Genomic DNA, 12,982 nt, shown 5'->3' with positions numbered 1-12,982 from the left:
AGAAGCCACCATTGAAGAGAGTCCTTGGCCGTCTGGGAAAGGGAGACTTTCCTGTCTAAGGACGTCGACTTCCCGTCCCATTGGCGGAGAATGTCCCATTGAAGTGGGCGCAGATGAAACTGCGCAAACGGGACTGCCTCCATTGCTGCCACCATCTTCCCCAGGAAGTGCATGAGGCGTCTTAAGGGGTGCGACTGGCCTTGAAGGAGAGAGTGCACCCCTGTCTGTAGTGAACGCTGCTTGTCCATCGGAAGCTTCACTATCGCTGAGAGAGTATGAAACTCCATGCCAAGATATGTTAGTGATTGGGTCGGTGACAGATTTGACTTTGAAAAGTTGATGATCCACCCGAAAGTCTGGAGAGTCTCCAGCGCAACGTTCAGGCTGTGTTGGCATGCCTCTTGAGAGGGTGCCTTGACAAGTAGATCGTCCAAGTAAGTGATCACCGAGTGTCCCTGAGAGTGCAAGACTGCTACCACTGCTGCCATGACCTTGGTGAAAACCCGTGGGGCTGTCGCCAGACCAAATGGCAGGGCTACGAACTGAAGGTGTTCGTCTCCTATAACGAAGCGTAGAAAACGCTGGTGCTCTGGAGCAATCGGCACGTGGAGATAAGCATCCTTGATGTCTATTGATGCTAGGAAATCTCCTTGAGACATCGAGGCAATGACGGAGCGGAGAGATTCCATCCGGAACCGCCTGGTTTTCACGTGCTTGTTGAGCAGTTTTAGGTCCAGAACAGGACGGAAAGAGCCGTCCTTTTTTGGCACCACAAACAGATTGGAGTAAAAACCTTGACCTCGTTCCTGAAGAGGAACAGGGATCACCACTCCTTCTGCCCTTAGAGAGCACACCGCCTGCAGAAGAGCATCGGCTCGGTCGGGATGTGGGGAAGTTCTGAAGAACCGAGGCGGAGGACGAGAACTGAACTCTATCCGGTACCCGTGAGACAAAATGTCTGTTACCCACCGGTCTTTGACCTGTGGCAGCCAAATGCCGCAAAAGCGGGAGAGCCTGCCACCGACCGAGGATGCGGAGAGAGGAGGCCGAAAGTCATGAGGCAGCCGGCTTGGAAGCGGTTCCTCCGGCTGCTTTCTTTGGGCGTGAGTGAGTCCGCCAGGAATCTGAGCTCCTCTGCTCCTTCTGAGTCCTTTTGGACGAGGAGAATTGGGCCCTGCCCGAACCTCGAAAGGACCGAAACCTCGACTGTCCCCTCCACTGTTGAGGTTTGCTTGATCTGGGCTGGGGTAAGGAAGAGTCCTTACCCTTGGACTGTTTAATGATTTCAGCCAATTGCTCACCAAACAGTCTGTCTTGAGATAATGGCAAACTGGTTAAGCATTTTTTGGAAGCAGAATCTGCTTTCCATTCCTTTAACCATAAGGCTCTGCGTAAAACCACAGAGTTGGCGGACGCCATTGACGTACGGCTGGTAGAGTCCAAGACCGCATTGATAGCGTAAGTCGCAAACGCAGACATTTGCGAGGTCAAGGACGCCACTTGCGGCACTGATGGACGTATGACAGAGTCCACCTGCGCCAGACCAGCTGAAATAGCTTGGAGTGCCCACACGGCTGCGAATGCTGGAGCAAACGACGCGCCGATAGCTTCATAGACAGATTTCAACCAAAGGTCCATCTGTCTGTCATTGGCATCTTTAAGTGAAGCCCCATCTTCCACTGCAACTATGGATCTAGCCGCAAGCCTGGAGATTGGGGGGTCCACCTTTGGACACTGGGTCCAGCGTTTGACCACGTCAGGGGGAAAGGGATAACGTGTATCCTTAAGACGTTTGGAGAAACGCTTATCTGGATAAGCATGGTGTTTCTGGACTGCTTCTCTGAAGTCGGCGTGGTCCAGAAAAGTACTCAATTTACGTTTGGGATACCTGAAATGGAATTTCTCCTGCTGTGCTGCTGCCTCCTCCGCTGGAGGAGAAATCTCCAGCAGTCTATTGATGGCCGCTATAAGATCATTCACCATGGCGTCACCATCAGGGGTATCCAGGTTGAGAGCAGTCTCAGGATTAGACTCCTGATCACCTAGCTCTGTCTCATCATACAGAGAATCCTCTCGCTGAGACCCTGACCAGCGTGATGACGCCGAGGGTCTCTCCCAGCGAGCTCGCTTAGGCTGCCTGGGACTGTCGTCCGAGTCAGAGCCTTCAGCCTGTGATGCCTGGGACCCCCTTGGAGCACGGATTAGTTCCAACTGAGGGGGACCGGGGAACATTGAATCAGCAGTGCCCATGGTCTGAGTGACCGGCCTGGACTGCAAAGTTTCTAGAATTTTTGTCATAGTCACAGACATCTTATCAGCAAAAACTGCAAACTCTGTCCCCGTCACCGGGGCAGGGTTCACAGGCGTCTCTGCCTGGGCCACTACTAGCATAGACTCCGGCTGACGAAGTGGCACAGGGACCGAACATTGCACACAATGGGGGTCAGTGGAACCTGCCGGTAGATCAGCCCCACATGCGGTACAGGCAGCATATAAAGCCTGTGCCTTGGCACCCTTGCTTTTTGCGGATGACATGCTGTTGTCTCCTCAGAGCAATATAGGGGTATAAGCCAAGAAGCGACTGTACAGTGCAATATATAGGTACAGACAAAAGTACACCAAACAACACTGTGGCACTAGTGGGGTCAGCACCTAGGTGCTGCTTACCGCCCGCTTAACAGCGGGTGTGTGGTCGCCAGAATCCCCTGTCTGGGTCTCCCAGGGCTATGTCCGTTCTCCTGCTCAGACTGCGTGCAGGAATGGCTGCCGGCGTCCTGTGAAGAGGGGCGGGCCGTGGGCGTGCTGCAGACAAAGAGCGGGAAACTGGCGTCCCACTGTGCCCAGTGAGAGGGCTGGAGTATGTAAATAAGACTCCAGCCCTCGGCGCTGACTATTGTACAGCGTCTCTCCCCTTCCCTGACTGACAGGGCTGGGGGCGGGAACGAAACGTAACTAGGCCGCAGAAGCCGGGGACTAGATTTATAAGCGCTGCCGTCGTAAAAGCACGGTCGGCGCGAAGTCCCCGGCGCACCACAAGTCTCAGCCGCGCCGCAGTCTCCGGGGGCGGCCGGCGCGGTAGTTCCCCACACATAAACTCACTTAGCTAAGCTGCAGTGAGTATAACCCAAGCGCACAGCGCTACTGTCCCCGGCGCACTAGAACACCCAGCAACGCTGGAGTGTGTCTGTGCCTGTCTGTACGGGGACACAGAGTACCTGAATGTTGCAGGGCCTTGTCCCTGACGGTACCCAGCTCCGTATCCAGCAGGATCTCCGGGTCTGTGGATGGAGCCCGGCCTCAGAGCCTGGAGGCCGGTAAGATCCCACTTCACCAGAGCCCTCAGGGGGATGGGGAAGGAAAAACAGCATGTGGGCTCCAGCCTCCGTACCCGCAATGGGTACCTCAACCTTAGCAAACACCGCCAACAAGAGTGGGGTGAGAAGGGAGCATGCTGGGGGCCCTTTAGCATGGGCCCTCTTTTCTTCCATCCGATATAGTCAGCAGCTACTGCTGACTAAACAGTGGAGCTATGCGTGGATGTCTGACCTCCTTCGCACAAAGCTTGAAAACTGAGCAGCCCGTGATCCCACGGGGGGTGTATAGCCAGAAGGGGAGGGGCCTTACACTTTTTAGTGTAATGCTTTGTGTGGCCTCCGGAGGCAGTAGCTATACACCCAATCGTCTGGGTCTCCCAATGGAGCGCCGAAGAAATAAAAAATATGGGTGACCCACCCTTTTAAATAAATTTAAGCTCCCACATTTATTAAAAAAAAAAAATATATATATTTTTCTTACCATATGGCAGGAAGTTTTCCAGGTATTATTTTACTTAGTTCACTAAAGCTAAATATGAAAAGGAGCCTTATGATCCAGTGCTGCCTCTCAGCTGCTGCGCTTGTATATTTGCCAGTATGGCTGCAGCATTGACCACTGCAGCTGATCATTGTGCCCAGATAGTAAGCAACTGCTGAGCACGGTAATTAGCTACAGTGGTCACATGCTGCAATCCAGAAGTCACTGCTATAGCCATATCAACATAGATAAGGAGCACTGCGGAGAGTCAGGGGGGCTACTAAAACGGATTTTGTTATTTTTAGACATACCAGCCTTTGGAATAAGGAATGCTACAGATAGAAAACCCCTTTAAGATAACAATGGGACTCATGGCTGCAACTGCCAGGATAGTGGGCATACCAGTGGTTATGGAGCCAAGGAGATAAAGGGGTTATCCCAAGATTTAAAGTTCTCCGTGGGATAGTGGATAACTTGCTGATTCCTGGGAATCCAACTGTTGGAATCCCCAGCAATTCTGAGAACGTGCAAACTCCCTTTAAGGAGTTAAACTTCATTTAGAGATTACATAATTTGGATAAGACAGTGTGAGCAGTGAGAAATGTGGCCCCATTCAAGTTTTAATATTAGGCCCTAATAATAGGGAAATAGTGAGAAATGTGGCCCCATTCAAGTTTTAATATTAGGCCCTAATAATAAAATAATAGGCCCTAATATTACTCCTTATTCTAACAAATAAACAGCTGCACTCTGAGACGCTACGGCATGCAAACATTGAATATAGGAATTTGGACATGCATTACTGCTAAGGAGATACATTTTAAAATTGAGACACTTAGCGCATAAAAAAGGTCAGTTTTATGTGAGCCCAGCAGCCAGCGTCAAGGCGTTTCTCATTTTGCATGGTCCCTATCTACTAATGCCTTTATATGGGCTGAAAAAGCCTACAATTTTGTCGGCGGGACGAAACATGCTAATTGGAAATTAAAATCACCTTAAGCCTATGGGAAGGAGTGCTCAGTCAGAAGGCATAACCCTATAGTCTAAAATGATAAAAAAAAATGACAGCACTTCCTGACAGACAAATGTGAATAGGTCCAAACTGAACATGCAACAAATTCTAACAAATATACAGCTGCACTCTGATGCGCTAAGGCATGCAAGTATTGAATTCAGGAATTTAGCCATGCATTACATTGCTAAGGAAATACATTTTAAAGTTGAAATAGTTAGCACATAAAAAGGCCAGTTTTATATGAGCCCAGCAGCCAGCGTCAAGGCGTATCTCATTTTGCATGCTCCCTACCCACTAATGCCTTTATCTGGGCTGAAAAAGCCTACAATTTTATGGGCAGGCAGAAACCTGCAAATTGGAAATTAAAATCGCCTTAAGCTTATGGGAAGGAGTGCTCAGTCAGAAGGCATGACCCCATAATCTAAAATAAAAAAACTGACAGCACTTCCTAACAGACAAATGTGAACAGGTATAAACCGAACATGCAACATATTCTAACAAATAAACAGCTGCACATTTAGACGCTAAGGCATGCGAGCATTGAATTTAGGAATTTGGCCATGCATTACTGCTAAGGAAATACATTTTAAAATTGAGATAGTTAGCACATAAAAAAGGCCAGTTTTATGTGAGCCCAGCAGCCAGCGTCAAGGCGTATCTCATTTTGCTTGGTCCCTAACTACTAATGCCTTTATCTAGGCTGAAAAAGTCTACAATGTTATGGATGGGCAGGCACCTGCTAATTAGAAATTTAAATTGCCTTAAGCCCCAGTGTCTCCATATCTGACAATGATTTATATAATCCCTGGATACCAAGTACTGAATACACAAACACAATGTCGTTCTTTTCATGTACAGAGCCTTCTGCTGAACTGCTCATGAATGTCAGTCGCAGCCGACGTCTGATTGTGGTTCTTTCAATGGCGTATCTAGAACAGGAATGGTGCCAAAGTAACTTCAGGTGAGTTTATACGCCAAATTAAATTAGAGGACAACAAGGTGAACACCATTTTCGGTTTATCGCGAAAGATTAAAGGGATTGTTTGGTATTAGAAAAAAATGGCTCCTTTCCCCCAGAAACTTCACCAAACCTATCCATGGATTGTGTTTGCTATTTCAGCATTGCTTAATGGATTGACCCCTTGTCCGTTTTGAAAAATTGATCCGTTTGTTTAACATGAGAGTCGATGGAAAACAGATCTGTTAACGGATTACTACTTATATTCCATTTTAAACTGTCCAATTAAGAAAAAAACGGATCTATTACAAATGCAAGAAAAATGGATGTCTAAATAGTAATCCGTTAACAGATCCATTTTCTGATTCAAATATTTTTTTATTGATTTTGCAAGTTACATCCCTTTTTAGCCATAGAATCCCATATTAAAAAATGAACCCTGCAAAAAATCATTTTTTTCAAAATGGACAAAAAAAGTTGTGTTCGCACAATTTTTTTCCCCAATGGATTCCTGCTGGGTCTGTCCTAATGGATGATTACTGGATATGGGAACTCTGCCTTAGATTGTAATTTGGAATTATTGATTTGTGATTAAAGTACTTACACATCTCAAAAGGCCTATGATGATTGTTATATGACATGTCCAGTCATGTCGCCACTCGTTGAGTGTCTCTCAGTCCTCACTCACAGAGGACCTCCTCGTAACATGGCCATATACCCTAATAGGCAATTTCACGAGACAACCCCTTTAATGGATTATATTTTTGTACACAGGGACGGCTTCTTTCGCCTCCTAGAGCTCTCGCAGACGCCTATCTTCATTGTGTTTGAGAACCAGCACAGGGAGCTGCCTGCAGAAGTTATCCATCTGCTCAACAGTCACAAGGGGACGCTGAAAATGCTAATGTGGAAGACCAATTCTGTGGTATGGCTGTCTGTGTTGACTTTGGAGGATCGGGCGTATAAGTTGTCTGAGCAATATGTACAGTATATTTTATTTTTAATATGTTTACTGATGCAGTTCATCTCTCTCCATGGTCCTTAAGTTCATAACTACTAGAGGAGCAGAAAAACAAAAAGGAGACCGTTGCACTCTGTAATGCTAAGACATATGTAACAATGAATATGGGAATATACACATGCATTACTGCTATGAGAAACATGTAAAAATTGAGATACTTAGCACAAAAAATTGGCCAGGTTTTATGTGAGCCCAGCAGCCAACGGCAAGGCGACCTCTTTTTGTTTGGTCCCGATTTATTATTATTATTAATAATAATAATAATAATAATAATTAATTATTATTATTTATTCATAAAGCACCATTAATTCCATGGTGCTGTACATAAGAAGGGGTTACATACAGAATACATATATAAGTTACAATAGACAGACTGGTACAGAGGGAAGAGGACCCTGTCCTTGTGGGCTTACATTCTATGGGATATTGGGGAAGAGACAGTAGGTGGGGTGTAGGTTGGGTGGAAGCCCCGCACGGTGGTGGTGGGGTGTAGGTTGGGTGGAAGCCCCGCACGGTGGTGGTGGGGAGGCAGCTCCACACGGTGGGGGGGGGCATCTCCGCACGGTGGGGGGCATCTCCGCACGGTGGAGGGGAAGCTCCGCACGGTGGTGGGCAGCTCTGCAAGGTGGTGGAGGGGCGGCTCTGCACGTTGGTGGAGGGGCAGCTCTGCACGGTGGTGGAGGCGCAGCTCTGCACGGTGGTGGAGGGGCAGCTCTGCACGGTGGTGGAGGGGCAGCTCTGCACGGTGGTGGAGGGGCAGCTCCGTACGGTGGTGAGGCGGCAGCTCCGCACGGTAGTGGGGGGCAGCTCCGCACGGTGGTGAGGCGGCAGCTCCGCACGGTGGTGGAGGGGCAGCTCCCGCACGGTAGTGGGGGGGAAGCTCCGCACGGTGGTGAGGCGGCAGCTCCGCACAGTGGTGGAGGGGCAGCTCCGCACGGTGGCGGGGGGGCAGCTCCACACGGTGGTGGGGGGGGCAGCTCTGCACGGTGGTGGAGGGGCAGCTCTGCACGGTGGTGGAGGGGCAGCTCTGCACGGTGGTGGAGGGGCAGCTCTGCACGGTGGTGGAGGGGCAGCTCCGCACGGTGGCGGGGGGGGGCAGCTCCACACGGTGGTGGGGAGGCAGCTCCGCATGGTGGTGGAGGGGCAGCTCCGCACGGTGGTGGAGGGGCAGCTCCGCACGGTGGTGGAGGGGCAGCTCCGCACGGTGGTGGGGGGGCAGCTCCGCACGGTGGTGGGGGGGCAGCTCCGCACGGTGGTGGAGGGGCAGCTCCGCACGGTAGTGGGGGGGCAGCTCCGCACGGTGGTGAAGGGGCAGCTCCGCACGGTAGTGGGGGGGCAGCTCCGCACGGTGGTGAGGCGGCAGCTCCGCACAGTGGTGGAGGGGCAGCTCCGCACGGTGGCGGGGGGGGCAGCTCCACACAGTGGTGGGGAGGCAGCTCCGCATGGTGGTGGAGGGGCAGCTCCACACGGTGGTGGGGAGGCAGCTCCGCATGGTGGGGGGGGGCAGCTCCCTACCAAACTAATGCCTCTCTTTGGGTTAAAAAAATCTACAATTTATAGGTGGACAGGAACCTGCAAATGGAGAATTAAAATTGTCTACGGCTGAAGAACAGGAGTGCTCAATCAGAAGGCATATACTAGAGGAGCAATATTTGATTACTTGTGCTTGTCCATGGGCATAGGATACTCATGTAGACTACTATCTTCATTTATAAGTAGCTCTACTAAAACTAATTTTTCCAAAATCAGCACTCAAGATTCAAGCTTTATCTAAATAAGGTTTACATATTGCTGCATACGCAATGTTAATTAATTTAAAGATTAACTAAATAGTTTTCTTATTTCATTATTTTTCTGACATAGCATTGTTATGAATTTTTAAAATATAGTTCATTACCTTATTTTGTTTCCTTCACCCCTAAATGCTATGCTAAAGGGATGTGTATGCTCTTTTAGAAGCTGCTTTTAACTGCTGCTCAGCAAAATCTGTGCTCTACTTACAATCATTGTATGTGGATTTTGATGACTTTAGTGCTAGTAAAGAGCAGAAAGCCTCAGTGAGAGGAATACCCCTACTTAGTTGTTTGTAAATAGAGTAGGGATTTTGGGTGTGCAGCAGTTGAAAGCAGCTTCTAAAGGATCATGAACTTGACGGCCCTTAATTTTAATGGACATAGTATAATGATTGCTTTTCCCTAGGTTAGTTAATCTGTAAAAATATTCAGAAGGTTATATATATAATTGCTATGGAAAAAAATAATTGAGTCTTTTGTATTTCATATCTTCATATAGTCTCCAGCCTCTGAGTTCTGGAAAGAGCTTCGTCTGGCACTCCCTCGGAAGATTTCGCTCTCTGAAGGCAAAGGTGATCCTCAGATTCAGTGTCAGGATGATAAAGATCCAATGCTGACTGTAAATAACGAAGCAGCAGATCTTGACCCCGACGGAGACCTAGGTACCATATACCAGCATTTCCTTGCATCTTGCTCTGTCTTGTCTATTGTTATCAGTCTCCTCACTGCTGTACATTACTTTCAGGAGTACGAAGAAGTTTCTATAAAACTCCGCCACCTCGGATAGCCCCGGTGACGCGTGTGCCAGACAGAGAACCTGCAGATGTGGACATCTCAGATTTAGGCTCACGGAACTACTCAGCCAGAGCGGATTATTATTGTCTGGTCACCGAGCCTGATCTATAGGAGGAACGCGAACGTGAAGGACATTGGAGGTGACCACAACATGGTAAAGAAGGAAACCGACCAGAGCAGGGACTGGACACAGACTATAATTGTTTTTTCTTAAAGCTGTGACAATGAGTTAAACAAATGACAAACGTGAAGTGAAATAATCCGTTTCTATCGGCTTATTACTCGACCTTCATCTTGTGTCTAATTATTATGGTAGAGGTGGAAGAATATAATTACCAAAATCAGCTTAAGTCAGTAACAAAGCTAAATATAACTGAGAGGGGAAAAACAAAGATGAGGACACGGAAGTGACCGGTGAGAGTGAGAAGACATTGCATCGTGTTATACTACATTTTGAGTCCACTATCAAAGAAACACTGGAAAGTCAGGAGTTGTTTAAACCCAGTATACGTCTTACAGCGTACCTGTTGTTTTAGGTAACTTTTCATAATACGTTCTCGTATGTGTATATGAAGAATAACACTATTTCTTACCATTATATGACTTGTAGCTTGCATATTTGTCCTCTGTAAGCTCTATCTCTAATTTTCAGTTAGCAGGTGGAGACTAATTACTATGAACAGTGGGATTCCTGCTCTTTTTTTCTCTTTAGCACACAGACGTAAGCACCGGCATGATATAATTTATACAGCAGCATTGAGCTGTGTGGCTGTGAATCCAGCACCAAAGTGGAAAATGTGTGCTGCAAGCTGCAGCATAATGTGCCTGCTCAGGGGCATACTTAGAAATCACCAGGCACCATAGCACAAGTTCTAATTGGGCCCCCCAATTAATATTCGTCTAGGTCACATAAGAATATTACTCACAACTTTACAGCCTTACAAAGTAATTTTCCTTATATTGAAGCCCTTAGATTCCCCTTTCATTGCAGTCATAAAGTATATTGCCAGCAAGAGTGACTCACAGACCCCACCATCGAAACCTCTACAGTACTCTCCACACACACAATATGATGACCCTTCTATCTACCCTCAACTACCCCAACACAGTATGATCTCCCAACTGTGACCTCCACACAGTCCACAATGCAGTATACTGTGCTTACATACAGTATAATTGTCCCTACACCTCTTCACAATTTATAATCTCCCCCACAAGCCCTCCAAACAGTACAACGACCCCTACACAGCCCTCCACACTGTATAATTGCTTGAATACAATACAATGGCCCTCAAATAGACCTCAATAAAGTATAAAGGCTCCCTCATAACCCTCCAAATATTATAATGGCCTTCATATAGCCTTCCATATAGTATATTTGGCTCCACATAGTCCTCCATATAGTATTATGCACCCCCATAGTCGTCCATATATTATAATGTATCTCTATAGTCATCCATATAGTATTATGGCCATTGGCCACCAGTATACTCAGTGACAAAAAAAAAAGTCTCTTTCCTCCGCTGCTACGGTCCCTGCAGTGGCATGTGTTCTGTAACTCTGCACATCACAACTAATTCACGTAAAGGAGACTTCCTGTTTCCCCACACAGCTTAGAAGGATTCAGATAGTCTGTTTTTAATCATATGATGTCATAGATCTTATGGAAAAGAGAAGAATTAACTGGGTAGACGGGCATAATGAATAATTCCAAGTACACAGTGCTATCTAATATGATGATTGCAATATATTAAGAGGATAAAAAAATTAATAGGAGTGCTTCTTTAAATGCTGTGAAGAGGAATACAGTATATTGTTCTTCATTATCAGCCATTGTAGTCTGGGAAGAAGATCATTATTAGTGGCGGTGCTTCTGCATCATAGCGCTTTCTTCTGACCTCTTCAATAAATTTAGCTATATACTGTGAATAGAAAAGGTGATTACTCAGACAGAAAGTAACCTGGTGAACAAAACGTTGGTAGTACAGTGCACACTAAAAACAAGCTTGAAAATGGACAACTTTTGCAAAGATATGTCATAATAATGAAGTATTTCAATCAGTCAAGACATGTTGTGCAGTTATTATATGGGAATAAGGCTTTAAAGGGAACCAATCATCAGGATTTTTGTATATAAGCTAAAGCCAGTGCTATACTGTCATTATCAGGCTGATTATCTACATACCATTAGTGGTCAGCTCGGATGTTTAGGTTTTGAAATTCAAGAAAGTGAAGTGTATAAAATCAGCAGCTACTTGATTGGCATTTGCAATGGAGCAGATAATAACTGGGTGGGTATTCATCTGGATTCCTGCCCCCTGCCTGTTGTTCCCCCCTTTCTCTGTTCTCTATGCCAATTTTACTATTCACTAAGATGGCGTCAGTGTTGGTGCCTGCGCATAGTGCTTATCTCCGGCGCCATCTTTGTGAAGAACGTGTTATCCCCTGCTATTCTATTCTTCCGGCTGAGAGAGTGGCGCATGCGCCCTCACATCTTTTGCTTCGTTGTGACCACGGGAGCGCGCGCGGTCACAACAGAAGTGGGACCGCCCCCTGAAACAGCTGTTCAGAAGGAGGAACAATCCGACAGCAGCGTGCCAACGACATTGGCACCGGATTGCACGGCACGGGGTCAGGTGAGGTAAGTTCACAATGGACTTTCCTAACCCTGTGATGTCAGTGTCGCAGTGCTAGTACGGTGTCCTGGCAGGCTGCTGTGCTGGCACGGTGTCCTCTTCTGCAGCTAATCGTGTCTTCCGATCAGCTGTTCTCCCCTTCTGCGGTCACAACGAGAGCAAAAGATTGTGAGGGCGCATGCGCCATCCTCTCAGCCGGAAGAATAAAATAGCAGGGGATAACACGTTCTTCACAAAGATGCGCCCGGAGGCAAGTGCTATGCGCAGGTGCCCCCTCTGACGCCGTCTTAGTGAATAGTAAAATTAGCATAGAGAACAGAGAGCGGGAGGAACAGGCAGGGGGCGGGAATCCAGATGAATACCCACCCAGTTATTATCTGCTCCGTTGCAAATGCCAATTAAGTAGCTGTTAAGTTTATAAACTTTACTTTCTTGGATTCGAAAACCTAAACATCTGAACTGACCACTAATGGTAATGATAATCAGCCTGATAGCGGCAGTATAGCAATGGCTTTAGCTGATATATGAAAGTCCTGATGATTTGGTTCCCTTTTAAAGCGATCTTTCATGTTCAGTCTGCAGGCAGTAGTTATAGAGCAGGAGGATTTGAGCAGGCTGATGTATAGATTTCTGGAAACAAAATTCAGGATAACTTTTTGCTCTTTGAAAGCTCTACTCATTCTAAGTTTAGAGTCCAGTGGGCGGTCCTATTCAGTAATATACAGCTATTTAGGCATGTCAGTCACTGAGTAGGACCACCTACTGGACTCTGAGGCTCAGATTCAGCAGGAGTTTCAATCTCTTCCTCATACCTCCTCTTGCTCAATACCCAGAATTACCAAACTGACATGTTTTTATAATTTTGCACAATCTCTTTAAAGAGCACTTGACTGCTTTCTCCTGGAAACACCATCGATGCTGTTCATGGGCTTTGTTTAACACCAAAGCTGAGCTCTACGTGAATGAACTGTG

The 12,982-nt window shown here is 47.0% G+C and overlaps 1 protein-coding gene across 2 annotated transcripts in view; it reads left to right on the top strand.

The window, feature by feature from the left end:
* The window catches only part of SIGIRR (single Ig and TIR domain containing), a 55,129-nt gene extending 43,615 nt beyond the window's left edge, over positions 1-11,514 (top strand). For both annotated transcript variants that reach the window (XM_075326387.1, XM_075326385.1), the window contains exons 7-10: positions 5,666-5,768; positions 6,540-6,690; positions 9,079-9,241; positions 9,325-11,514. In XM_075326387.1, the coding sequence (XP_075182502.1) occupies positions 5,666-5,768; positions 6,540-6,690; positions 9,079-9,241; positions 9,325-9,485 (578 nt within the window). In that variant the 3' untranslated portion in view covers positions 9,486-11,514. The remainder of the gene's footprint in view (positions 1-5,665; positions 5,769-6,539; positions 6,691-9,078; positions 9,242-9,324) is intronic.
* Positions 11,515-12,982: the final 1,468 nt, after the last annotated feature.

Source organism: Anomaloglossus baeobatrachus, chromosome 10 (assembly GCF_048569485.1).
Source record: "Anomaloglossus baeobatrachus isolate aAnoBae1 chromosome 10, aAnoBae1.hap1, whole genome shotgun sequence".
Lineage (NCBI taxonomy): Eukaryota > Metazoa > Chordata > Amphibia > Anura > Aromobatidae > Anomaloglossus > Anomaloglossus baeobatrachus.
Note: the sequence above shows the minus strand (reverse complement) of the source record. Positions and strands in the feature narration are given on the sequence as shown.